General features: G+C 39.0%; 1 protein-coding gene across 1 annotated transcript; it reads right to left on the reverse strand.

The window, feature by feature from the left end:
- On the reverse strand, window positions 1-27909 carry LOC131440639 (WD repeat-containing protein 20). Its single transcript, XM_058612098.1, has 5 exons — window positions 27407-27909; window positions 2210-2392; window positions 1313-2151; window positions 309-1248; window positions 1-251 (listed from the first exon to the last, which is right to left on the reverse strand). The coding sequence occupies exons 1-5, from the start codon at window positions 27791-27793 to the stop codon at window positions 192-194; spliced, it is 2409 nt and encodes an 802-aa protein (XP_058468081.1). The 5' UTR covers window positions 27794-27909; the 3' UTR covers window positions 1-191.
- Between the last annotated feature and the right edge of the window lie 38 nt (window positions 27910-27947).

The following is a 27947-nucleotide window of genomic DNA, read 5'->3' on the forward strand; positions in this document are numbered from 1 at the left end:
TTCATTCAAAGTATTTTTATTGAACTTTTGTTTGGCTTACATAAATGCGTGCGACTTTAATGTAAAAACCTAACTCACATATTCATACTATACAAACTTACTGGCATATTAAATGATAACACACTTAAAACTGTAACAAAATTAATAGGATTTAAAAATAGTCGTATGTTAAAATTGCATCAATCGCTGACTTATAGTATTGTACCACCTGTGCTCGTCGTTGGACTTGAAGGAGAATGCTGTGGTAGATTCTATAAGCAAAAGTATGCATTGGTTAAACACAAATGCATAATTTATAAACCACTTACGATGTATCCTGGCCTGGCCCAAGTATACACGAATCCATCCTGGCACGCGGTAAGAAAACAATCTTCTCTAAAAATTAACGCTGTGAGTCTTTCGTGAGCTATCTTCTTACACACCAACGGTTCTAACACTGGACAGTCATCGAATCGAGGACATGCAGGCGTACCAATCAACTTCAAGGGGTCATAAGATGAAACAATACTGTTGCCATTCCCCGTCCCCGTTCCATCTGACCGCTTGTTTTTAGTCAAGGATGATGTCATAATTGAAGAGATGGTATTGGAAATGACACTCCCGCCCCCTCCACCACTACTCGATGACGATGTTGAAGCAGTCTGGACGACATTATTGTTAGTATGACTAATGTTGCTCCAAGTATTAGTGAGGAAATAATTACTGTTTGAACTGCTATGCGAATTATTGCTGATATTCAATTTACTAGTAAGCGAAACGTTTCTTTTGCCGATTTTCTCAATCGCGTCACTTTTATCACTACTATTGCTACTGTTACTACCACTGTTGCTGAAACTAAAATTGGATATTCGCTGCGTGATAGAATTAAGAATCACGTTATGTTGGTGGTGATTAATGTCAAGTTTGGGTATTTTATCGCTTTTGCTGTCTTTCTCCTTCTTTATAGATGATGCAATAGCTCCCGTTAAGGTACTACTGCGGCTATATTTAGCAATATTATTTTTCGTGTGTTTAGCATCAACCAGATTAGTTGATTCTTTATCGCTATTGTTGTTTCTATTAATACTACCATCACAATTTATAGTAGAACTTAGATTGTTGTTTGTTGAAGTAAGATTTTTAACAATGCTATTCGCAATATCCATAGTATCATTTGCATTAACTGAATTAGTTGCGGATTTCTCAGCATCCTTTTGGGATGACGTTTGAACTCCGCTATCACTAGTATTTGCACTATTAGAAAATTCGCTGAAATATGTAAAAAGTCATTAAGATGATCAAAGAATTTTCGTTTATTATTATATTATATTACCTTCTTGTGTTGAAAAATTGGGGCTCTGTTGAACTAAGATTGCGACTTAAACACCCAAGAGACTGTCGTAGCACATCTTCTGTGATATCCCATAAACAAAGTTGAGTATCCTGACTAACTGACCCCAATCTGTAACTAGTGGCAAATTTATCCGATGTTGGTGTGCTGTTCCGAATCGTAGGAGGATGGCGCCGTACTGTGGCTGTGGTAGTTTCAACATTCCTTTGGTTGCTTGGCTCAAAACAATTGTAACTATCATTTATAGGAATTTCGTCTTCTCGACATGCTCCTGTTTCCCAATTTGAATAAGATGTCGTGAATGGATCAAATGCTACCACTGATACCCATGAGCGATGGCCTTGGCCCCTGGCAATAACTCGTTGTTCGTGTAATGAGTACACGGTAACAAGATCATCTTCTCCTCCAACGACAACATATTTACTATCCGGACTCCAACAAACACATAGAAATCCTCCAAAATAGGATCGTGCAATCCCTGTCAACTCCATGTTGCTGTAGTGGAAGACTCTGAGAAAACCATCTTGCGAGACAATCGCTAAATGTAGACCGCAAGGCGAAAAGCAAAACTCATTTATGCTAGAATTTTCTTGTTGTCCAAAACACCATTTGTACAAAGGATTCCGCGAAGATTTGGATTTACACGCCAGAACTATATAGCCATCACCGCATTTGTACGGTTGATAGATAGGGCTAACTGAGGTACAAGATAATTCTTCGTTATACATGTATAAGCATCCGCTCGCATGGGATGCCAAAAACTGATTTTCTGATCCAGGAATCCATTTTAAACAGGTAACTTTTGTCTTATCAATCAACCTCTACGAATGAATCGAATTATTACTTAGTATACTATGGAATTGCATATAGTGATTTTACCTCTTCATTGTACAGTCTTCCTTGTTCTCGTCTACCAGGATAGACTAACTGAATCTGGCCCGTACTGAAACCTACAAGAAGAGGTGCTCCCTCATGTGTTGCTGTAGATGCATTAAAATCGTGACAACTCGGATTCGTACCTTTGTAAAGTTTTTTGTCTATTGGTTTATTTAAATCTGGAGCCTAAAAAATATAAAAGCACATCATAAATTTAAAACCAACAAAAGAGTTGTGTGCGAAATTCGACCAATTACAGTGACAATAAAAAAGAAACAATTTTGTATTTTACACATTAATGTATATTTAATGAACATCCTTTTTTGCGAACATGGCGCCCTGAGAGGAGTTCGCACATAGAAGTATGGGGAAAGAAATGTTAAATTCGTGCGCACCAAAATAGCATCACTGTGAACCCATACAATTGACACGATATGTTGAATGTGATGCCGTGCGATGGCGTTGCTGAACTGAAGATTGAGTTCGCCCTAAGCTGACAGGGTCTGCTGAAGGGCTTCCCACCGACTCCACGCTCGGATTTCAACACACTGATCAGCAAAGGACTACAGGCAACAATCCGTTTATGTACTGAAGGCTACAAAATAACTGTTCCGGCTTTGAACCACTACAAAGCAGTGGAATGTTACCTGAAGCAGACAAAAGCGAAATACTTCATACACGATATTGCCGCCAACAAACCTATGAAGTTTGTACTTCGAGGACTACCCGACATGATGAATGCCGAACTAAAGCAGGCACTGTCGGAGGCTGAACTAAAGCCTGTGATGATGTTTAAAATAAAACGACACAACACGGACAACCGAAAGTATCGAGATCAACTGTACTTGGTTCATCTAGAGAAGGACTCCATCACCATGAGACAACTGAAAACTATAAAATCGTCATTTCATATAATCATCGAATGGCAAAAGCATAAACCGGTACATCGGGATGTCTCACAGTACACGAACTGTTTGAACTACGGCCATGGAGCGAGGAATTGCCACATAAAAAGTCGGTACGGGAAATGTGCCGAAACACACAATACCAACGATTGTCTACTAGATGACATCGTAGTAAAATGTGCGAACTGTGATGGCGAGCATCCATGTACTAGCAAATAGTGTCCCAAACGTGCGGAGTTCACAAAAATTCGACAACAGGCGTCTCGTAAACAATCAACGCGCAAGAATGTTTCACAGAAGGATGAAATTAATTTCCCACGGCTCCCACCAAAGAGGGATATTCAAAATTTGCTGCCTTTGAACTTTCTCACAGCAATCCAAAAGATTCAGCCGCAGGATCACAAAAAGATTCTTCCTCCAAAATCCCTCCTAGATGTTGCAATAATCAACCACAAGCAAAGGATGACTCTGGTGACTTATTCTCCGCTGAACAACTGATCGTCACTTTTGAAACAATGACAACAAAACTACGAAACTGCAGAACGCAATTAGATCAAATCAACGGCTTAGGCAAATTCATCATCGAATATGCAATATAATGAGTTGTCGGACTTTCTTCAAGAGAAGAATGCCGATATTGCTATTTTAACTGAAACTCATCTTAAACCTGAAATTTCTATTTTTATTTCCAATTACAGAATTCACAAGCTCGACAGGACAACTACCAGAGGAGGGGAAGTTTCCATTGCCATTAAACGAACCATTCAGCACAGGCTTCTGCCTGTCTTTAAATTGCAACTTATAGAAGTCATCGGAATTAAGACTACAACGACGATGCGACCCATCATCATCATTGCAGCGTACTGCCCCATTGCCGCGTACTGCGAGATCTGGCTATGGTCACTCAACGACAGAACAAATTCATCATTGCTGGGGACCTGAACGCACGACATGAGCTGTGGGGAAACAAAAAACAGAATCGAAACGGATTCGTACTTGCCGAAGATTACGAAGCTGGACAGTACAATATTCTCGCTCCGGATCAACGCGACTTTCTAGATCGGGAGTTCATTCCATTTTAGATATATTCATCAGCAACATCGCCATAGATAGCTCTCCGGTTGTCTTCAACGAGCTCTCTTCCGACCACTTTCCAGTAATATTGACGTTAAGATCTTCACCAGAAACAGTGCCTATTCAACCTCGGAGGAACTATTATCGCACCGACTGGGTCCAATTTCAACAAAACGCCGACCAACTTATTAACATCGATTTGCCACTAGATTCCCCGATGGAAATCGATTTGGCCCTATCTTTCTTCCAGCATTCAATCACAGTCGCTAGGATAGGACGGTTCCAGTACAACATATGCCGAGTTCCTCTCTTCAAATTGACAGTGTCACCAAGAAACTCATCCGACTTCGAAATATCTACCGGAGGCAGTATCAACGAGCTGGCACCCTAGATAATAAGACCTTTTATAACAACTTAACTAGGATAATCCAGGAAAGGATAACTGAGCTTAGCAACAGGAACTTCCAGCAAAAGCTTCAAGAAATTCTCCCACATTCAAAGCCCTTCTAGTCTTTAACGAAGGTGCTCAAGAAAAATCCGAAGCCTATTCCTCCTTTGACGTCACCCCAGGACACAGCTGAAGGAATACCTTTAATCACACCAGTAGAGAAGGCAAATGCGTTAGGCCAGCAGTTTTTGTGTTCTCACAATTTAGGACTCAGCATTGTTAGTCCCAGGCGCGTATACAGGGGGGTGTTTTAGGGGTTCAAACCCCCTCCGAAACTCAAAAAAGTATGATATTATGTAAACTCTTTTTTTCGAATAAGTAAAAAATAAAATGAATAATTTTCAACAAACGACTCCACAATAAAAAAATTTCAAATAATTATATAAAAAGTTCCATTTGTATGGAAATTGATCAACATGTTCTGAAACACCCCCCGAAATTTTTTTCTGGGTACGCGCCTGGTTAGTCCACATGAAAGAGCCGTTGCTGATAGCGTAGCTGAGGTAGAGCGAATAAGCTGATGGCTCTTGCGAAAAAATCAAAAATATGAAGGCTCCCGGTTTCGACAACACATTCAACATTGAGCTGAAACATTTGAATATTCGCTCATTTGTTTTCTTAACTAACGGCTAGCTTAGCTTTATAACAGGTGCTGGAAGCTACCTTCAAAGTGGAAGTTAGCTAAAGTTATCCCAGTTTTGAAACCGGGGAAAGATTCTTCCTTTTCCAAGAGCTATCGGCCCATCAGCTTACTCTCTGCCCTATCCAAGCTGTTTGAAAAGTCAATACAAAGGCGAATTCTTAATTTCGCAGACGAACTGGATATATTTCTGGAAGAACAGTTTGGGTTCCGGAAAGGAAGATCCACCATCCACCAACTCACAAGGGTTAACAACATCATCCAGCAAAACAAATCAGTGTCCAAAACAACTGCCATGGCAATATTGAATATTGAAAAGGCATTCGATATATGTGGCACGATGGCCTGGTGTTCAAACTGCATCGGTATAATTTTCCCATGTATCTTATTAAAATTATCAGAAATTATCTTGCAAATAGAGCATTCCAGGTTTCTCTGAATGATGCACTTCCAGAAAGATTTACTATTCCTGCTGGTGTACCCCAAGGAAGTATCCTAGGTCCCATCCTATACAACATTTTTACATCAGACATCCCACCTCTTCCGGGTGGTGGTATTCTGTCACAATTTGCTGATGATACTGCCATTCTTTACAAAGGTCGTGTCATTAATGCTCTGAAGAATAATCTACAAACAGGTCTGGACGCTCTAACTGAATATTTTACAAGCTGGAAAATTGTGATCAATGCAGCAAAAACTCAGGTCATCTTATTTCCACATTCAAGATCTTCAAAACTTGTTCCATCAGACGAATGCCGAATATGATTCGGTAATAAGGTCATCCAATGGTCCGACGATGTTATCTATCTAGGACTCACCTTTGACAGACATCTGATATTCAGGTCACATGTTGACAAAATCGTTCAAAAATGCAGCATACTCATCAGGTCTCTGTATCCGATTTGTAGAACATCTAAACTGTGCCTGAAGAATCAGATGGCTGTCTATAAACAAATCATCTACCCCGCAATTGAATACGCAGTCCCTGTTTGGCGGGGCTGTGCACGAACACACAAACTTAGGCTTCAGCACATTCAAAGTAAGATCTTAAAGATGATTCTAAATCTACCCCCTTGTACAAGGACTAGTGAAATACATGAGATGGCCTCCCTGGATATACTAGAACAAAAATTCGAACAATACTGCACGAAATTTGAAGAGAGATGCTCAATCTCTGAAATACAAATAATTCAAAATTTGTACGTATTAGGTTAGGGATAGTTATAAGTGGGTAGATATTTTATAAATAACTAAAATATATATTATGATTAAACATTAGTATGTAAAACAAGAGTAACTAAAACACCTATTGTTAATAACGAATCGTATGAACAACAAAGATGAAAGGCCAAAGGGTCAAAACCCTTGCACTGTAAAATGTTGATGTAATACATAAAAATAAGATTAATAGACAGATATTTATGCAAAAACAAAACAAAAAAAATAGATGAGCATGGACTAATACGCATGGAAGGGAGGAAGAAGAAGGCAAATTTTCCTCCGTATGACATGCGATTCTCGATTATCTTACCTAAAGAACACCCTTTAACTTGCAAATTAGTACAACATTACCACGAGAAATTCGGTCACGGTTACAGGGGAACGGTAAAAAATGAACTAAAACAGCGATATTACATTCCAACTCTAGATAGAGTAGTACACAGAGTTATGAGGAACTGTGTCTGGTGTCGAATCCACCGTAGTCGTCTACAAACTCCCAGAATGGCCCCATTGCCCGTTCAGTGTTTAATACCATTCCAACATTCTTTTAGCTACGTGGGAGTTGATTATTTAGGCCCGTTCGGTGTGTCAGTTGACCGTCGTATAGAGAAACGATGGATACTATTATTCACGTGCTTGGTCGTGCATTCACTCAGAGGTAGCTCACAGCCTGAACTCGCAATCTTGTTTGATGGCTATTCGGAGATTTATCTGCAAACGAGGGCCTCGGGATTTTCTCAGACAACGGTACTAACCTTAAAGGAGCCAGTAAGGAACTAATAAAGGTGGTTCGCCATATTGATGAAGACTGTGCAAATGAGTTAACCAACGCTCGAATGAAATGGAACTTTAATCCGCCAGCCACCCCGCATATGAGAGATGTTTGGGAAAGGCTGGTTCGGTCAGTAAAAGTTGATGATGAAAGGCGTCTTACGGAGCTGAGGATATGATTAACTCACGTCATTCGACCTACGTGCCGCAGTCAGCAGATGAGATTGAAACACTAAGTCCGAATCCCTTTCTTCGTGGAGTATCGCACAATGAAGCTTAGTCAACGCCTCCTCCACCGTAGTCAGCAGAGGCTCTCAGAGATGCCTATAAAAGATCACAACAACTAGCCTCTGAAATGTGGAACCGGTGGATTAAAGAATATGTTCCCACGGTCGTGCCAAGTGGTTCAGTGAAACGAAGGGTTTAAAAATCGGCGATTTAGTAATACACTTTACCCTATAACTCCGGAACCAGAAGTCGGATCCGGATGAAATTCAGCAATTCCGTATGGGACCATGAGACTATTCATTCGAATCTAAGTTTGTGGAAATCGGTCAAACCATCCCTGAGAAATGTGAGTGAGATCCATTTTGGTATATATGACCACTATTTCCGGTGCTTCCGGAACCGGGAACCAGGATAGCCGGAATCGGTTTGTTTAGTTGCCAACCCATAATGACTATCAATTTGTGTAGTTTTGAGACCAGTTTAGAAATTTTTTTTACGTTTTATGTTTCGCCGGTTAAAGTGACGGTGTACAATATTGAACACACTTCACCCTGTAACTCCGGAACCGGGAGTCGGATCCGGATGAAATTCAGCAATTCCGTATGGGACCATGAGCTCGATGAACTGAGTCGAATGGTATATGACATTTTTACTAGTCGGTTTTTCGAGTGATTGCATAACCTTTCTATATGAGAAAGGCAAAAACACAGTCTAGATGACAGACAGGATGTTTTTGATAGAGTAACGTGGTGCCATCATGCCATATGCGAGTACTATCCAAACTAAAGGAATATTCGAAATGATCGTTAAAATGACTAAAGAATCTAATTTGAGTGTCCTGTCTGTTAGTCTGTAATACTACGTCAAGTTTACGGAACATGTTAAAGTCGGGTACGTGAGCAATATTCGGCTAAAAAAATAATATATTGATCTTAACGTCGACCGAAATTGATTGATCGTCTGAATCGTGTTTATGTAGCGTTTACACTATTGCTGGCAAAATTTAAAAAAAAATGATTAAAACAATGAAATGTGATTGATATTGAACCTCTTCATACGAACGAATGCTTTCAACTTAGAAAAACATGAAATACGAACGAGATGTTCAATATTTTCATTCCGTCGTCATCTTGAATTTCTTCACCAGCATTATTGCATGCGATTCCTGATGAAAACAAACCAATCTCATTTGCATTTGTGGTTGTAAGTGAGCTGTCAGAATACTCAATAAGATAAACATTCGGTTGAACTTTTTAATTTTTTTGTGAACGGTGATTTGGTGACATTTGAAGACACACACGAGAAAAGGTCCTAAGTGCAAATGAGAGTTTCTCTATGTTTGCTATCTCTTTCGATTATTACGGTCCTATCATTAATCCTACTCTCTAACTCTTCACATAGAATAACGACTGAACCCATCGACTTTGAATCTGTAGTCAAGAAATTGTTGGAAAATACAGAGATATGCCGTAATAACTGAAAGAGCAATTAAACAAAGACAATCTGTCAGTTGCACTTGGGACCTTTTCTAATGTTCATCGAGATTCGTGCTTTATAAGTAGTAATCGTTCTTCATTTTAAGCATTGGCTAAAACGTAAGTACTTTATTTGATTAAAATGCATGAACAATAGATTATAAGGTTACGATTTTTCCCAGTGAAATCTCTACTACGTTTGTTCTACGTTTACTAGGTATCTCATGTTTCTTCGTTATATGATGATTTCGAGTATCTAATGGAATACTGAAAAGGTTTTGAACATTTTCCACGACTTTAAAAGTTTTCGACATAGTTGTATGCGTCATTTAAAAAGGCGGGTGGGTAATGTCAGAGACATAACTGGATGTCGTGAATACGAAAACAACTGACATGTTACTTAACACTTCCGAATATCAATAAGTTGATCAATTGTATAAAATTGTATGTAGAATTTGAAACGATGCACCTAAACTAAAGTACAGATTAGTTACAATTAACATTCTGAAACACAAATATTATGAAATAACCAGTATAGTTCTTTATAATAAAATCATGGTGGCTCTGAAAAGAACCTTTTATGAAAGCGTTTGTGATGGAGAGTGATGAGTTGAATTCGAATTCCGATGGATGCCGCTGACTTCCGTCATCTAATTCCAGGCTGAACTGTTGTACACCCAAACCTCCATTTACGTAACTTATATATGTATGTATGTATGTATGCTTACACACTCACTCGTTTGCGTATATGTGTAAATATTTATACATATAAATGATCGCTTTTACTTCACAAATATTTATATGTATTAAGAAATACAAATATTTGCGCACATGCGTACGTATATTAATACATATATACATATATAAGTTACGTAAATGGAGGTTTGGGTGTACGTGGGTGCGATACTGATATGGTTGGTGTAGGTGTAGTGTTTACAACCGATTATACGCTTCCAATAAAGAAAACATTAATTCGCTGGGTTGATCAATGATACATTAGGCCTAATTTATTGAACGAAACTATCAATATGCTATAGGGATTCGTTTCTAGCATTCAGGAGGGTCAAATTGCGTAATTCTCTACGACATTAAACTCTGGAAAATTTTTCGCAAAAACAAAGAAGGCTTCACTTGATCTCGATTACTGTGAATTTCACACAGCGAAAAGTGCACAAATCTAACCAAGCTGTTCTAGATTTTCACTAAACTGAGGATATTTACCTTTGATTTGCGAACAACAAATCCTAATAGTTCTTTAGAAAACTTTTGAGCCATTAGAACGACTGATTTTGTGTAATGCTCTCCACCGTTGTTTTTTCATCAATGCAAATGACTGGCAGCTGTGACGTAATCGCTTTTGTCGGGAGCGAAATTAGCTTTGCAAACGACATAAAATACATCTGCTTGCAGTGGCGATAGAATCCAAACTGATCCAATTTTTGTTAGGAGCTTTCTTTTTACGTGATTTCGTTTGTAGCTTTTTCATTAATAGGCGGTCCTAACGGCTATAAAAATAGCCGCATACAGAATTTTAATGTCGATTATTTCATTTCGGATTTGCATAATTTATTGCAAGAAACTATCAACATGCTGTAGGGATTCGTTTCTAGCATTCAGAAGGACCAAATTGAGGAACTCACTACGATTTTCAACACTTTTCGGAACATTTTTCTCGAACGATTTGTTGTACAGCAGCAGATATTTTGTTCTCTTCCTCAGAACGCGTTCTGATTGGCTGGTGTTGACATGGATAAAATGAGACAGGTTTTTCAATAGTGCACTATTGAAATACTATTGAATTATTTGAGATTAGGTCACACAACTGATAATTTTATCATAAAATTGTGATCATATTTCCGATGACGTGTAGCAAAAATTATGTTGATTCGTTAGATACAACAAGAGATATTCACGATCAAAAACTTATCACTCTCTCAGAGGGTAAATTTTGAAAAGGTACCCATAGTAAAGTAAGTCGTATTCACGACAAAAGAGCACATCCTCAATCTAAGCCACCAGTGAATTGGCGATTCAAGAAAGTACCGGTCACACAAATAAATAATTCTTCGGCGACGCATAATGAGTAAGTATATTCACATATGTATTTTTACATTTATTTCAATCTACAAAACTATATGTGCCTCCATCAATAATATAGATGAATCTGATTCGGTTAACCAATCAACACGTGGCAATGAATCTTTTATTGAGAATAACCATGTTCAACACGACGATTTTTGGGAAGATCTGAAAAGACATGTTGATGACAGTTTACTCGCTTCAATACAGTCTACAGGAATAGCATTCACTGCATATTTGCATAGTTTACCCAATTACAATCGTGCTATGGTGTTCGAAATTCTTCCTTTATTAAAATCAATGGTTTTGAAGCCGCTAATGTCAATTGTTTGTGGAGAAATCAAGTTATCTATACTAGAAATAAATAGAACTATTGTTTTGAAACATGTAATGAAGGTGACTCATACATTTGATATGGTAGATACCGAACATAAATTCATCGAAGTATTGAAGGAACGCTGTAATTTTAAAATGCCAATGTCGGATCCTGTAAGCACAGAACTGAACACCACGGAAAATAAAAATGGCATTGAACTGGAAGAAAAAACGTATCCGAATGTATACATTGGATTAGAAAATTTTTTCACTAATTTCTTTGCAATTGAAATGAATATTGAAATATTATTGCAAAGCTATCGGAAGCTTGTTAATTCTGAAAATAGTCAAAGCAATAACTTTGTACAGGGCAAATTTTGGAAGAGAAAAATTGAAAGCAGACGTGATGAAATTTGTATACCCTATTTCATTTTCGCAGACTCGTTCGATATTAACAATCCGTTAGTTTAGAACCTGGTAAACAAGCGTTTGTTGGATTTTATCTGAATTTTCCCAGTTTACCAAGACACATTCATGGGAAAACCGAGAACATGCTTCTGATTCAATTCGTGTATTCAGTAGTCGATAAGTCTCATTCAAATGAAGATGTTTTGCATATTTGTTCGATAGAACATGAAAGTATTAGAAAATGTATAGAGGACGAACCTGCACTATATCGCAGCGAAGAATCTTACAACGAAACACTTGAGAAATGCAGCTTTTCAGAAACAGGAATCCGAAAACAATCCGTGTTCAATTAAATTCCAAACTTTCATATTACTGAACTAAAAAAAAAGTTGATTGTATGCACGATGTTTATGAACGATTTGCTCACGATGCTTTTGTCAGCTGCATCGTACATTTTATTTCAAAAGGATATTTTTCTTTATACATACTAATTCAACGAATCAAAATGTACGATTATGATATTAATGAGAGAAAAAATATTTCTCCAGAAATAAAGTAGGAGCACTTAAGAGTCATCTAAATTCAAAATGTCTGCCAGACAGATGAAATGCTTTGTGGATAACATTTCATTAATCATAGGAGACCTAGTGTCAGGTGAAGATGAATGGATTTTTGTGATAAATGTAACTAGAATTGATTAATTTATAATGACACCATGTTTATTACCAGAAGAAATCAAGGATCTAAAATACTTAATTAAGTGTACTTTAGATCATTATCAAAAGTTATTTCATAAACATCTAAAACCCAAAGCACATTTTCTGACGCATTGTCCTTTTGCAATAGAATGGACGGGTCCGACACGGTTTACATCCAAGTTTGTTCCTGAAATGAAGCACAAATATTTCAAAAAGATAGCAACTACCACAGCATCACGAAAAAATATTGCTTTAACTCTAGCGATTAAGGATGGATTTAAGTTAGCATATAACTTACTCACAAATAAGCATAATTTTGGATTACAGCAACTGGAAGAATGAACCAAACTGTAAATAAAACTGGACTGCATAGGTATTCCTCATAAATTGATATCTCATTATTCTATTTGAATTTTCGAAGTTCTCAGCTATGTAATGCTTGAAAAAAAATCGAAATTAAGATGTGGATCTGTACTGATTTCTAAGGATGAAAACTATTCTCTTAATGAAGTTTGCTATCTTATTAGAAACAACGATTTGATAGTATTTGTTTGCCATTCAGCTTGGCGCGACGACTCTTGAAGGCTGCTGGAGGAATATAAGGTGCGCCGTGAGTAGGACTGCTTGAACCGTATTAGGTACGAGGTTATCGAATCGAGGAAATGACTGGTTTGACGGCGCATGTCAGCAGTTAGTCGAAGAGAAGAATGCAGCAAGGGCGAGGATGCTGCAACACCGCACTAGAGCGAACGAGGAATGATACAGCCAGGCACGGAACAGACAGAACACGGTTTTCCGGAGGAAAAAGCCCCACCAGGAAGACCAAGATCGCAAAGCGATGGAACAGCTGTACCGCGCAAATGACACTCGGAAATTCTATGAGAAGGTGAACCGCTCACGTAGAGGCTACACGCCACAGGCCGAAATGTGCAGAGATACCAGTGGTAACCTTCTCACGAACGAACGTGAGGTGATCGACAGGTGGAAGCAGTACTATGACGAACATCTGAATGGCAAAGCACAAGATACAGAGAATGACACAGGAATCAATCAAGGTGCACGCTCAGCCGACGAGAGATTCCCAGCCCCTGATCTGTCGGAAATAAGTGAGGAGATCGGCAAGCTGAGGAACAACAAAGCCGCGGGTAATGACCAGTTACCAGGCGAGCTGCTCAAACATGGAGGAGAGGCACTGGCTAGAGCGCTGCTCGGAATGATTTATAAGATTTAAGAGGAGGAGATTCTACCGCAGGAATGGATGGATGGAGTGGTATGTCCCGTCTACAAAAAGGGCGATAAGCTGGATTGTTGCAATTACCACGCAATCACAATGCTGAACGCCGCCTACAAGGTACTCTCCCAAATCCTTTGCCGTCGTCTATCACCAATAGCCAAGGAATTCGTAGGGCCGTATCAAGCGGGATTTACTGGAGCCCGCGCCACTACGGATCACATATTCGCGATAAGACAAGTACTCTAGAAGTGTCGTGAATACAACGTATCCACGAATCACCTATTCATTGATTTCAAAGCGGCATACGACACAATCGATCGAGAACAGATATGGTAGATCATGCACGAATACGGTTCCCCGGATAAACTGACGCGATTGGTCAAAGTGAAGTGCTTCGTCCAAGCATCTGGGACGCTCTCGAGTCCCTTCGAATCTCGGAGAGGGCTACGGCAAGGTGAAGGACTCTCTTGTATTTTGCTCAACATTGCCTTGGAAGGTGTGATTCGAAGAGCGAGGCGTATCGGACTGGCCATAAATGCGTCAAAAACAAAATACATGAGAGGAAGAGGCTCTAGAGAAGAAAAACTACGCCTCCCACCACGAATATTGATAGACGGTGACGATATATCGAGGTAGTTGACGAGTTTGTGTATTTGGGCTCACTGGTGACCGCCGACAATGACACCAGCAGAGAAATACAGAGACGTATTTTGGCAGAGAATCGTGCGTACTATGGACTCAGAAAAATCCTTCGATCGAGAAAAATACGCCACCGCACGAAATTGACCATCTACAAAACGCTCATTAGACCGGTTGTTCTCTATGGCCACAAGACCTGGACTATGTTGGCAGAGGACCATCGCGCCCTCAGTGTTTTTTAACGGAAGGTACTGAGAACCATCTATGGCGGAGTGCAGATGGAAGACGGAACGTGCAGACGGCGTATGAATCACGAATTACAACAGCTGCTAGGAGAACTACCCGTCGTACGGACAGCTAAAATCGGACGTCTACGATGAGCTGAGCATGTCATAAGGATGTCGGACGACAGCCCAGTGAAAATGGATCTTGAATCTAATCCGACTGGTACAAGAAGAAGAGGAGCGCAGTGAGCAAGGTGGATCGATCAAGTGGAGGGAGATCTCAGCAGCGTCCGTGCCTTGAGTGGCTGGCGACGAGCAGTCATGGATCGAGTTATGTGGAGCCCTATAGCTGTTAGGTAAGGTAAGGTGTTTGCCATACCTACAGCAGCTATGAGTTCGATGACCACATTGATGCGTACATAATAAATACGCAATACTTTGCTATTAGCACTTGCAATATAGAAAGCATGATGTATGCTCCCTCGCGTCTTAATAATTTACCAGATGATAGGAAAGCAATTCGCTTGCGAAACTAAACAAATAAACTACCTTTTGAATATAGTTTTAATAAAAAAAATCAGATTTTTCTAAGACATTGTTAATTGTTGTATATTTAAAATCAAAAAAATCTCAATAATTCTTTCTAATTATTCTTATTGTAGGTTGTCAATTGTGATGCTCTAAGATCGAAATTCTTCGTGTTTGTGTATTGTTTATTGACCTTATGATAATTTACAGAACAATAGAGGGAAAACTCATCATTCTCATACAATTTCAGTAGCTGCAACCACAGCTGTAGGTGCAGCAAAGACAGCCATTTTTGTAATATTTGGAGGAGCAGAATATGCTGCCGAAAATATACTGCATGCAATATCCTTATGCATGAATATAACATATATATTAAATTTACAGTACTTGCCAGGTTGTAAACCGTTATGGATGTTCATCCAAACTTATCTTTTCAAAATTACAGCATCTATTATTGAAATACCAAAAAGTACCCGTGATTTACTTCAAGCGATCGACGAACCATAACTTATTAAGGTTATCATGTATATTTTAAATATGTTGTTTCTGTTCTTAATTTGAATAAAATGACATTTTCAACAGACCAAATCTGAGTAATTGATCGAAAAAGATTTTTCGATAAGCCACGGATATTCCTAGAACCATGACAACAAAAACTCGGAATCTGGAAAAAAAATTTCAACATTCATAAGTTTTACTCATGATATAAGTTGTGGGGAATCATGATTTTGGTCAAAGGAAAAAGTAACGCTCAGGTAGCGTTACGAACATTAATTTTCATGATTTGAAGAATATTTTGCATGGTCTATTTTCATAGCATGAAAATGTAGTATTTTCATGAAATCATGAGTAATTTTTCTTATTTAAGAGATTTTGTCCACGTGTATGATTGATATGAGAAAGGCATCATTACACCACTAGGTGGATTAAAACAGGTTTAATTAGTATATTCATACACATGATAAAATTTTATAAAAGTATTGTATTTTTTGAATCACGTCTTTTGCATTATAGTTTTTACGAATATAACACATGAATTGAAGAACAAAAATATCCTCGAATTTTTCCAATATGAGAACTAACACCTAGCGAAGAATTGAAAAATCACTCCGACACTTGAATCTAACAGATCGGCTGAAAAGTTCGTATCGTTTCTATGAGAAGGCGCCACTAGAATTAAATCCATGCCATTTTCAGTTAGTACCAACCTTCAAAAGATACGTGTATGAATTTGACAGCTGTCTGATTATTAGTTTGTGAGATATTGCATTTTTAGTGAAGCTACTTTTGTTATTGTGAAAAAAATGGAAAAAAAGGAATTTCTTGTGTAGATGAAACACTACTTTTTGATGAAAAAAAGTGCCGCCGATACCAAAAAATGGCTTGATGAGTGTTATCCAGACTCTGCACCGGGCGAAGCAACAATTCCTAAGTGGTTTGCAAAATTTCGTACTGGTCATATGAGCACCGAAGACGATGAACGCAGTGGACGTCCAAAAGAGGCTGTTACCGAAAACGTGAAAAAATCCACAAAATGATTTTCAATGACCGTAAAGTGAAGTTGATCGAGATAGCTGACACCATAAAGATATCAAAGGAACGTGTTGGACATATTATTCACGAATATTTGGATATGAGAAAGCTTTGTGCAAAATGGGTGCCGCGTGAGCTCACAATCGATCAAAAACAACAACGAATTGATGATTCTGAGCAGTGTTTGGAGCTGTTATATCGAAATAAAACCGATTTTTTTCGTCGAAATATAACAATGGATGAAACATGGCTCCATCACTTCACTCCGGAGTCCAATCGACAGTCAGCTGAGTGGACTGCACGCGATGAACCGAACCCAAAGCGTGGAAAGACTCAACAATCGGCCGGTAAGGTTACGGCGTCTGTATTTTGGGATTCGCATGGTATAATTTTCATCGACTACCTTGAAAAGGGAAAAACCATCAACAGTGACTAGTTTTGTTTCATCAAGACAATGCACCGTGTCACAAGTCGATGAAAACCATGCTGAAATTGAACGAATTGGGCTTCGAATTGCTCCCTCATCCACCGTATTCTCCAGATTTGGCCCCCAGTGACTTTTTCCTGTTCTCAGACCTCAAGAGAATGCTCGCTGGTAAAAAATTTAGAAGCAATGAAGAGGTAATCGCTGAAACTGAGGCCTATTTTGACAAAAGGACAAATCGTACTACAAAAATGGTATCGAAAAGTTGGAAGATCGCTATAATCGCTGTATCGCCTCTGATGGCAATTATGTTGAATAATAAAAACGAATTTTGGCAAAAAATGTGTGTTTCTATTAAACGATACGAACTTTTCAGCGGAACTGTTACGTAAGCCTATTTAGTTTCAGCTCGGATCTACGTAAAACAATTTTCTTTGTCAGCTATTTAAATTAGTAGCGCATAGAAACTATACACCGAAGAAAAAAAACATGATTATTTCATAAGTTGTGACTTATGAAGCAGCACAATTTTGAATTTATTGGGGACTTATGCATTCAGTAAGGACACATATGAACTTCATAAGCATGAGTTATGATATTTATATCAATGACATATGCATTCCTTAAGACACAATTAATGATTTTTATAACAGTGGAAAACAAAACACCGTTGTTTTAAATGAGCACATTTTGCTTCAAAACTTTGTGCAAAGCGCACCATCTGAAGCGTGCAAAACACTTTTTCAAAATTCGAAATTGAAACAATTGATGGAGTAGATCACCTCTGGAGATGAAGAAATAAATTCGTTGGCTTCAAAATATCCCGTTCTATCAGAAATTGTTTGTAATTGAATTGCGGATTCGAGGAAAAAATGTAAGTCTCTATTCATTATTTTATTTCATGATAGTAACATCTTGTTTATGCATAACATAACAATCAGAAAATATTGCGTTGGTGGAGGAAAATAACATCCAGAAATCGGAAGCGCTTGTCCCGGGTTGGCGGTTCAATGCATAGGGAGCTGGTCTTACAAACCAGTTGTCGTATGTTCGAGCCCCAACCTGGAAAGATTCGTAGCGTCAGTAGAACCGTAGCACTAGTCATGCAATGGTTCTGTACACTCTGAATCGGCTGCGAAGTCTGTTGAAACAGAAGGTCAAATTCCACTACAGGAATGTAATACCAAGGCTTTTTTTGTTGATCCGGACTCGTTTTCACACGTTTTAAATCAGGCCCGTGCGCAGGAATCATTCAAGGGAGGGGTTTAAGTGGGAGATTTAAAAGGGGTGGTGTTCAAAGGGGGTGAGGGTTCAAGGGAGGGAGGGGGTTTTTAGAAGGTGTGGAAGGCGCAAAAAAATTGAGAAAATGCGTTAACTAAAACATTGACACTGTAAAACAAATTCTGAGAACGAAGTATGAATTGCAGGGTTTGGATGAATGAAGCAGTGAAGATGAGTATACATGCTTCACGGCGTATGATATTCATGAATATACCTGCTTTATGAATCATGTCGCTTTTGAGGAAGCGTGAGCCTTGTTGCTTTATTGAAGTGGCTGTCCATGCACGAGAATAGAAGAGAGCGAACAATATTCACCCCTACTACTGTTTCTCCTTCTCTCGGTAAGAGAGAAGCTCTAGCCCCATAATTCACAGCAAAGCAAATTAGCTTCACGGTGCAAGATAGTGATGAAGATTAAATATTCAGTTTTCGCTAGCAGACTGATGACTGGCTCTGAACTGTCACATGTTTCTTCGAGGTCCGAACGCGATTCACATTTGTTCATACAGAATTCAATTTGTGTGCACTGCCACCGCTAGAGCGTTTATTAGAATAAAGGTTTTACTGTAATGGGAACATGTGTTTCTCAAAGCTCTCACAGGTCATAGCAATACACAATGAAAATTCAAAGAAAAAATGTTCAATGATTAAAAGACTTATTTTTTATCCTGCTGGTTGATTAACTATTATGCCCTACTACGATTAAACCCAATTAAACGCTATTCAGTAGGAATTTGATTTACACAAGTAACAAGAGTACATGAGCCAGTTTTCTTCTAGCAGCTAGCAAACGCAGCGTTTGTTTGTTTGCAGTATTTTGCGAGATCACCAGATCGCAATTGCGAATTGCTTCGCTCCTGCTACTTCTGTTTATAATATTCAAGTATAACTAAAAATTCTTACCCTGTACTAACTTGACACGAAATGAATAAGTGATATGCAACAGTTTTCGTGGCATAAAGTCATCATTAACAGCCGTTCGCGTTCGAAGTCATCAGTCTGTTAGCGAAAACTGAATATATAATCTTCATCACTTACTAGCCCCGTGAAGATTGTTAGCTTGCAATGATTTGTGTTTTGTTTACACTTTTCTCTAACCACTTGTGCAGTTGTTTATTCGTTTTCATTAGTTTGTTTCGAAATGCGTGGACTTTCAGCAGAACAACGTCGAAAAATTGTGTAGAAATGGTGCACAGAACGCGGACTGTCACTGTGAAAGATAGCAAAAATGGAAGGAGTATGTGAAAAAGCCGTGCGAAATGCAATCAGGAAGTTCGGTGAGGATAACACCTTTGAGGATAAACCGAAGTTCGGGATGTGGCCAAAAAAGTGTGCACTTCGAAGTCAAATGTTCTTCGTGCTAAAGAACGGCTGAATCTTCAAACCTATAAGAAGCAGCAACAACCAAAACGTAGTCCGAAACAAGATGCATCGATCAGGCCGAGGCACAGTGGTCCAAAACTGGAAAAAAGACGGTCAAAAGTCTGTACTGACTTTCACTGATTTTTAAGAGCTAACGTGTCTTCGAAGAAGTTTTACAAGATTATATTACGCTTCTTTTGAATGTGGCACCTTAAGGTGAAATGTAGCGGAATGCGAAAATCACGTTTTTGATCAATTATTCAAAAACTATACCGATTTTCGAAAAACCAACAACACTTAAGATTTCGAAATCAAATTTATCATAACTAAGTATTCTTAGAATTTTGAAATTTTGCTTTGCCGAGCCGTAATTGGTTTTTGAAATGTATAAACGGTCACTGTTCCGTCCCACGGGGATTATTTTAGAACTGAAAAGTAGTGTTTGTAGCAGAATTTCACAAAGAAACTGAAAATGGAACTCAAAATTATAAAATTTTAGCTAAAACAACCGAAAATTGAAAAAGTTTACATAAACTTTTCTGCATTTTTTTAATGCTTGCGCGCAGCTGTTTCGTATTGAGGTGGTGTGAGAAATGCACGGTGGCATTATATCGTGAACAAAAATTACATATCAAATAATGACGCGAATTTATGCAGTATTTGGTTTTGTGTTAAAATAAAAACGAGTTGAATACAATAAAATGAGTATTGTAAGAAATCGTTTATTTTCTAAGTAGCTGTCATTTATAATGCTAATAATGTTCAACTCTGTTATCGTTGTTATCGTAAAACAGGTATTATTTTAGATTGTAGCAATTTTTATAGCAAAACTAAAACATCAACATTGACAAGCTACTGAATGAAATGAATACAAGCCAAGTATTATCGTTCATTAACCTGATATACAAACAAAGTGATAAACATTGAGGGTCAGCTTCGAGCCAGTCAACATGGAAAACTTATTGGAATTCATTGGTTTTTCAATTATAATGAATACAATGAATCAACGCTTGATTTTGCTTTCAAAATCGATTGAATAATAAGGAACTGCGAAATAACTTTATATTCAATTTCGTGCCCCAAATATGTGCTTGAGAAAAGATTCACTAAATAATTTGAACTGCATGGTATGATGAACTATTAGTTATAATTGGAATGCATCCGGTCCGGATAATAGTGCTGAGTTAAGTGAAACGCCTTTCACTTTAACTGCGGCATCAAACACTAAGCGAAGTTTCGGTAAACTTTCGTTTTTATTCATGACGATAAACTGAGGCTCACAAATTTCTTCAGGTGTTAACTTTTTGGCGTATTCTTTCGCCTTTTTTTCTTTGATTTATAGTTTCGATGGCCCATGTCTTCATTTTTTGCAATGATTGAGCGGAAACAAATATTGGAGAAGCCAAATGAATGAAAAACTAACAGAATAGATGATTTATTGGAAAAAGAGACAGGACTCGAACCTGCGTTCTTATGCATTCCGTGCATACGCGCTACCATTTCGCCACTCTGAATCTTGTTTTAGTCACTCTAAAACGCCAGTCAGACAAAGTAGAACGACCATCGAACATGGTCTACATCCTGGCCATCACCCGACCGATACCTCAGAACCAAACATCTTCTCTGTCCATCAAACACTAGTGTTCAGCGACTGGCACCATTAAAGAAGGTAACAAGCGATTATAAATACACTCTCCTGCTCAATGCTTGATCGGAGAAATAGGTATAAAGCGAGAGCACTAGTGTTTGACGGACAAATAAGATGTTTGGACGTAAGGAATCGGTCGGGTGACGGCCAGGTGATAACTGAAGATTGGCAATATACTTAAATGTTTATATTATTCGGCTAACTGCTCATAATCTATTGACTGCAAAGGTAAATTTAGGTTCTTGAATGTTCTTACATCCTTTAAGGCGAACTTTGTAGTTGTCTTGCCACTTATTTGCAGGCTGACTCTTTTAGCATTCTGTTTCTTCTCTTGAAAAAAATTGAGTCCACTTCAATTTTAAAGGGTCGATCTTACCCTTTGGTTGTAGTTCCTCTGCTACTTGCTCATCAAGTAAAGTAAGCGATGAGCCTGGATCTAGAAAATCAAACGTATGTATCTTGCGATTCCCGTTCCACAGTGTTACCGGAATGATCTGGTAAAAAACACTTGTTCGTTTAGTCTGATGCACGTTAGATATGTCTTCTGCAGGTACCGGGTTCTCGACCTTTTTGGATTTTATCTGTACTGTGGTTTCCTTTACATCCATTTTCGTTGCACTTATTTTTAGTCCAACAATCTATGGCTTTATGTTTGCTACTTGCCAAACATTTCATGCATAATTTATTTTTTGTTACAGCTTCCCACCTTCTTTCTAGGTTCATTGCCCTAAATTTATTACACTGTACCAGCTTGTGTGACTCCTCACAGGCTGAGCAAGACGGTCGTTTTTCATCGTGTAGGTTTATTCTGTCCCTTTTCTCTTTATTTTGGAAGATTGAAGTCATTAACCTACAAGTGCGCGCGTGAGGTTTCAACCATTCACTTAGTTCTATCAGCGTGAGCGTTACATTATTCAGTTGTAGCTTCTCTACCCATTTTGTTTGCAGGTTGAAGGGTAATTCATTTACCGTTTCCTCCACTAATCTCATATCCTGCAGGTAATCTTCTCTGTTCAGACAACCATGTTACTGATAGATTTTTCTAACGCGCAATTTCGGCTACGGAGTTTTTATTTCTCTCCTTATTTTTGTCAGCTCATGCAACAATTCTTTGTAGACCGTCTCAGGTATACCGAAATTCTGTTCCAATCTTTCTATGATTTTGGGCACATTCTCGGGATCCATCATCATTGGTTGCACACATTTTGCAGCATATCCTCCTAGCACTACCTGTAGTCTAATTAAATTTTCCAACGGTGAAAACCTGCCCTCCTTTGAGGTATCTGCATATATATTTCTAAAAGTAGGCCATTCTCGTGGTGATCCATGAAATTTTGGAAGCCTTATTAAAGCTTGACGTTTTAAATCATTAACTTGCTGACTCCTGCCGACTGTTATTTTCATTGAAGCTTCTTAGTGCTTCTAGCATTTCGCCGAATAATGCCTTCATTTGGGATTTCTTAAGTCTAGAGTCTCTTTTGACCTTCATGGCCTTCTCCAATGAATGGATTTGTTCTTCTGCGGCGGCACATTTGACACAAATCCAGCGCTCTCCTTTGGTTGGTAATCTTTCCAACCCAGCGCATCCGTGGTGGAACCATCGGTCACATTCGTCACATGCGACCATATCCTGCTTGTCATCTGATTCTGTGCACAGACGACAATTCCTATTCTTATTTCTCACGAATTGAGGCATTTTACTTATATGTCGTGGTGCCGTCCGCACTGTTCATATTTCACTAATCGTAACTCTCTTTAAAGCTTACACTTCGATACCGTTCGCACCGTTCTTCAGAATCACTTATCGTAACTCTCTTTCGAGTTTACACTTCGATGCCGTCCGCACCGTTCTTCAGGATCACTTTATTTGCTTACTCGATCTTAATGGTGCCGAGCACACCAAGCTTCACTTACTCGATCTCAACGGTGCCGAGCACACCGATATTTATTCCAAGAGAGATCAATTTCCTCTCTTGAGCCACCAATGTTTTCGTGCGAAGGAAACGAAAACGAAATTCAGACCTTGTATTCAGGGACCTTGATTTCTTTGGAGCGTACAAGCTCTCAGTTGTGAAATAACGTCTTCAAGACCGCAGGCTGGTTGCTCTTGCGTAATGAGAGCCTATGCTTCTGTGGTGGAATAGTTTTTGACCAGCTGAAAGCAGTCTTTTTAGCACTAAGCACAACCCTAAATCTCGGAAAAAGGTTCGTTGTCTCTTCTGTGCAGAGACCTATGCCCCTTATTCGGAGGATTACCGATTGTCTTAGCGAAAAGACTTTTGACAAGGAGATGATAAATTTCGGCCTCAAACATGTAGTCGAATTGACTTTCCGAAAACTTCTGATTTTATTTACAAATTTTGGGCCTTATATATTAATTCCTAGCCTAGAAAATCTAGACGTCTCGCAGAGATCCTTTCTAAAAATGCTACACGCGCATGCTCTTTATTTCAAGTATTCGTGCGCGTGCGTCGCTAGCGAGCAGAACGTGATTGCGCTACTATCTCCTTTTCTTCCACGTGCCCAGCTGATCACTGAGCCGCTTTGCACAAGGGCAGCTGATGGCTGGCAATGTCTAACTAATTTGCAGCGCGGCAGCTATTAATCTGTAGGATCGTCGCGCGGTAACAGTGAGTGACATTGTTTTCACATTTTTGGTGAATATCACCCTGTAATTCCGGAACCGGAAGCCGGATCAGAATTAAAAATTCAGGTATTTTGTATGGGACCGTGAGACCTTTCAGTTGAATCTAAGTTTGTGAAAATCGGTTCAGCTATCTCCGAAAAAATGAGTGACAATATTTGTCACACACACGCGCGCGTGACAAATATAGTCACTCACTATGTAGACATTTGCTTAATCCTTCGAGCTGAGTCGAATGGTATATGATATTCGGCCTTCCGGGTCTCGGTTCAAAAGTTAGTTTTTGCAGTGATTGTATAGACTTTCTATATGAGAAAGGCCAAAAGGACGCCATTGGGTGTATTGAAAAATTATATAATAAAATCGCTGTTAATGTGCATTAAATGTGTATCTAGTTTGTTCCGTACGGAATTGATTCAGCTGCAAATGACAGTTAAAGCAGCCAACGCAAAACGCAACGTTTTGCGTTTTGACAGAAAGGCGAGACAGCACGATCGGAGAAATGAAAAAGGGAGCGAACGCTCGCGAAAAGAGAATAATTATTTCCAATGTGAAATTTGCCACCATTTTGAGTATTAGTGCGACTACCGAAGAAGCAACATTGCGAGGCGCTGCTTGTTATGAGAAATAAAGTTCAGTTTTTCTAACGTAATTTTTCCGACCGTATCCCGAGATCCAAGAATTGTCCGCTCGCAAAAACCGTGCTCAGAAGCTCTGACGTTGTACAGTCCACCTTATCTGAATTGAATTTTCCCGACCGAACATATGGTCCGTAACGAACCGGATCGGACTTCTGAGTGCGCACCGCCACAAGGACAGCAATCTTCAAGTGAAAAATTGTCGGCTGTAAGAAAAAATGCATATGCAAAAACATTCCTGCCGAGGCAGAACAGTGCAAAAAACAACAATCCTACTAAAAGCAGAACAGTGTGTAAAGTGTTCTACAAAAACAGCACTATGCAACGAATTTCGAAGACGTTCCTAACAGCGACGCCAACTCCATAACTGTGAAAATTGAATCCCGCCATACGCCAAAGAGACAAAGCGATGAAAAATATCATGCGCATCTACGAAAGTGTCGATCGAGCTATGTATTTTGAAAGTTGCAGTCGGCGTACACTGAGTACTCGAAATATCATAGTGATATTGTTGCCATAGTTTCGGATGATAAGCTGGAAGCGCAAGAAATCGAGTACATAAATTTCGAGAACTATTTTGATCACACACCGCCGCAGTTGAAGCTCGAATATTGCAACAGCCGTCTGACTGGCTCCACCATCGCAGGTTGTCAAACTAGAGGTGCGCATAACAGCTCATTTTGGTGAACAGCTCCGAACCGATCAGCTCACCAAAGGGAATCGATTCGATGTATCAGCTCATCAGCTCTTTTAGTTTGAACTTAAGGTTCATTTTGTGCGCCGTTTTTCTTATGCACCGGTTTTCTTTCATATGCATGATCGAAATTGAATCATTGATTTGCAATGATGCAATAAGTGCAATGCAAATTAATTTATTTTTGACTGATGTCGACTAAATTGAATCTCTTAAAGAGCCGAAGATCCGATCAGCTCGTAGCGTGTTCCCTTCGTCATAACGCAGTGAACTGGGTAGCAAATGAGTGAGCTGATGAGCTGCGGATCTTTTGAAAAGAGCTGTGAGCTGTCAGCTCACTTCAATGATTCGATTCACTGGAACAGCTCAGGAGCGAATTGCCCATCTCTATGTCAAACACCAGCAGACACTTCACCGACGTTCGATGGTGAAAATACAAAGTGGTCAAAATTCAAAGCCTTGTTTCAGGATGTGTTGGCACAATCTCGCTATTCGGATGCGATCAAACTCTACTACTTGGGTAAGGCTTTGGTCAGAACGGCTGCAGGAGTATCGTACGAAGACGATACATGAAGGCAACTACACACAAGCATGGACCATTCTAACAGAACGCTACGAAAACATCTAAGGCCTCTTTTCACTCAAGAGAATGAATTCCGAATCTTACCAAAACTACGATTTCTGCTCGACGAATGTATCAACCATGTCGAGAGCCTCGAGTACTTGAACGAGAAACTAACTGGTGTTTCCGAATGGATGATTGTCTACTTGTCGTCCCGGGTTGGTGATTCAATGCATAGGGCGCTGGTCTCACAAACCAGTTATCGTATGTTCAAGCACCGACCTGGAAGGATTCGTAGTGTCAGTAGAATCGTAACACCAGTAGAATCAGTAGAATCGTAACGGTTGCGAAATCTGTTGAAACAGAAGGTCAAATTCAACTACAGAAATTTAATACCAAGGCTTTGCTTTGCTACTTGTTAACTGTAGCTCTAGACAAAGCGACCCGTAAATAATAAAAACAGACTCCAAAACCAGGAGAAAACACATAAATAGATATTTAAACTTCGTCCCGGGTTGGCGGTTCAATGCATAGGACGCTGGTCTTAAAAGCCAGTTGTCGTATGTTCGAGCCCCGATCTGGAAGGATTCTTAGTGTCATTAGGATCCATAGTACTAGCCATGCAATGATTCTGTACACTAAGAATCGGCTGCGAAGTCTGTTGAAACAGAAAGGCCAAATTCCACAAAAGGAATGTAATGACAAGACTTTGCTTTACGAAAGACCATCTAGGTTAAAACCGTGGTTAAATGAAATCATAACTAACGATCACTCTTCCGCAGTATTTAAAACTATCTTTCAGTATGTCTTCGCGATTATAAACGACATAGTACAGAGCTAAGTCTTAGAAACCTGGTCTCGAAGGTCCCCTTGATGAGGCGGCAGATTTGATGTGGAATAATAATTTGTTTTCATTTTAGAGTTCGATTGCATCATGATGAATCAGATGCACTTTTATTTCTTTGTGGTGGACACTATAAGGACGGCTAAGACTGTTCACGGCCCATCTTGCCGCACTTTTTTTTAATACATACTAGTTGACTCGTGATTTAGCTGGAAGAATTTCAAACATTTCACCCTAATTTCCGACAATACGAGATGTGAATGTAATGACTTTCCACAGCTATGTGTGGTAGTCCTGCTACAATAAAGTGACAGTACTCCACTGTATAGGTGTAATATAAACTACATTCGATTGAATATGGTTGTAAATTTTCTTTTCTACAACGATGCTAGCAATAGTGTAGAAATTATTATTATTGTAACAGAGTTCTACATTCATAAGCGGAACTTAACCGTTTGTTTTAGCAGACTTCGCAATCAATTCATCAATATGCAAGACAAGAGCTACGTTCTTGCTGAAGATAGGGATCCTGATTGACCGGATCTGGAACATACAACTTGCTTGGGAGACCAGTGTTTGAAATCTTTAGCCACTACCGATCCCGCAAAGAAATTTTACAATCTAAGTACTTTAAAATGTTTCTACTTCACGATACAAACAATTTATTATAAATATAGAAATACCTTTTTAACTCCACGATATGCATAAACATAGAGCTCCTTTCCATAATTGAAACATATTCTGTCACCACCAACAGGCATAGAGGAAATCGGAGACGGTCCACCGATTGTAGTTTGCGTATTTTCTACACCATTTATAGCAGATCCAACTATTGGACCATCTATGCTTCCACCTGGACTATTTACGGGTCCTTGAGATTGCTTTGCCACATGCGAAGGTAAAGCTACCAAAGAGACTCTCACTTGTGGATTACTTTGATTATTTTGATATCCAACACGATTTGGTCGTGAGTATTCCGACAATGTCATCAACCTGTACTCTCCTTCGCGAGTAACAAACTGTGTTTTTAGATCATCTTTACCACTTGAATCAACCACTTGAACCGACATGGCTTGTACTCCGACTGCTTTTTAATTGTAACATGAGAAATTACAATTATATAAATTCTACCTTCGAATCACAATACACTAGTCCTAAAACAAGAAATGACAACTGGCTTCTTATTCAGCGATGCCAGGTGAATATTTCCAGACAGGGTTGAAA

Source organism: Malaya genurostris, chromosome 1, assembly GCF_030247185.1.
Source record: "Malaya genurostris strain Urasoe2022 chromosome 1, Malgen_1.1, whole genome shotgun sequence".
In the NCBI taxonomy this organism is placed as follows: domain Eukaryota; kingdom Metazoa; phylum Arthropoda; class Insecta; order Diptera; family Culicidae; genus Malaya; species Malaya genurostris.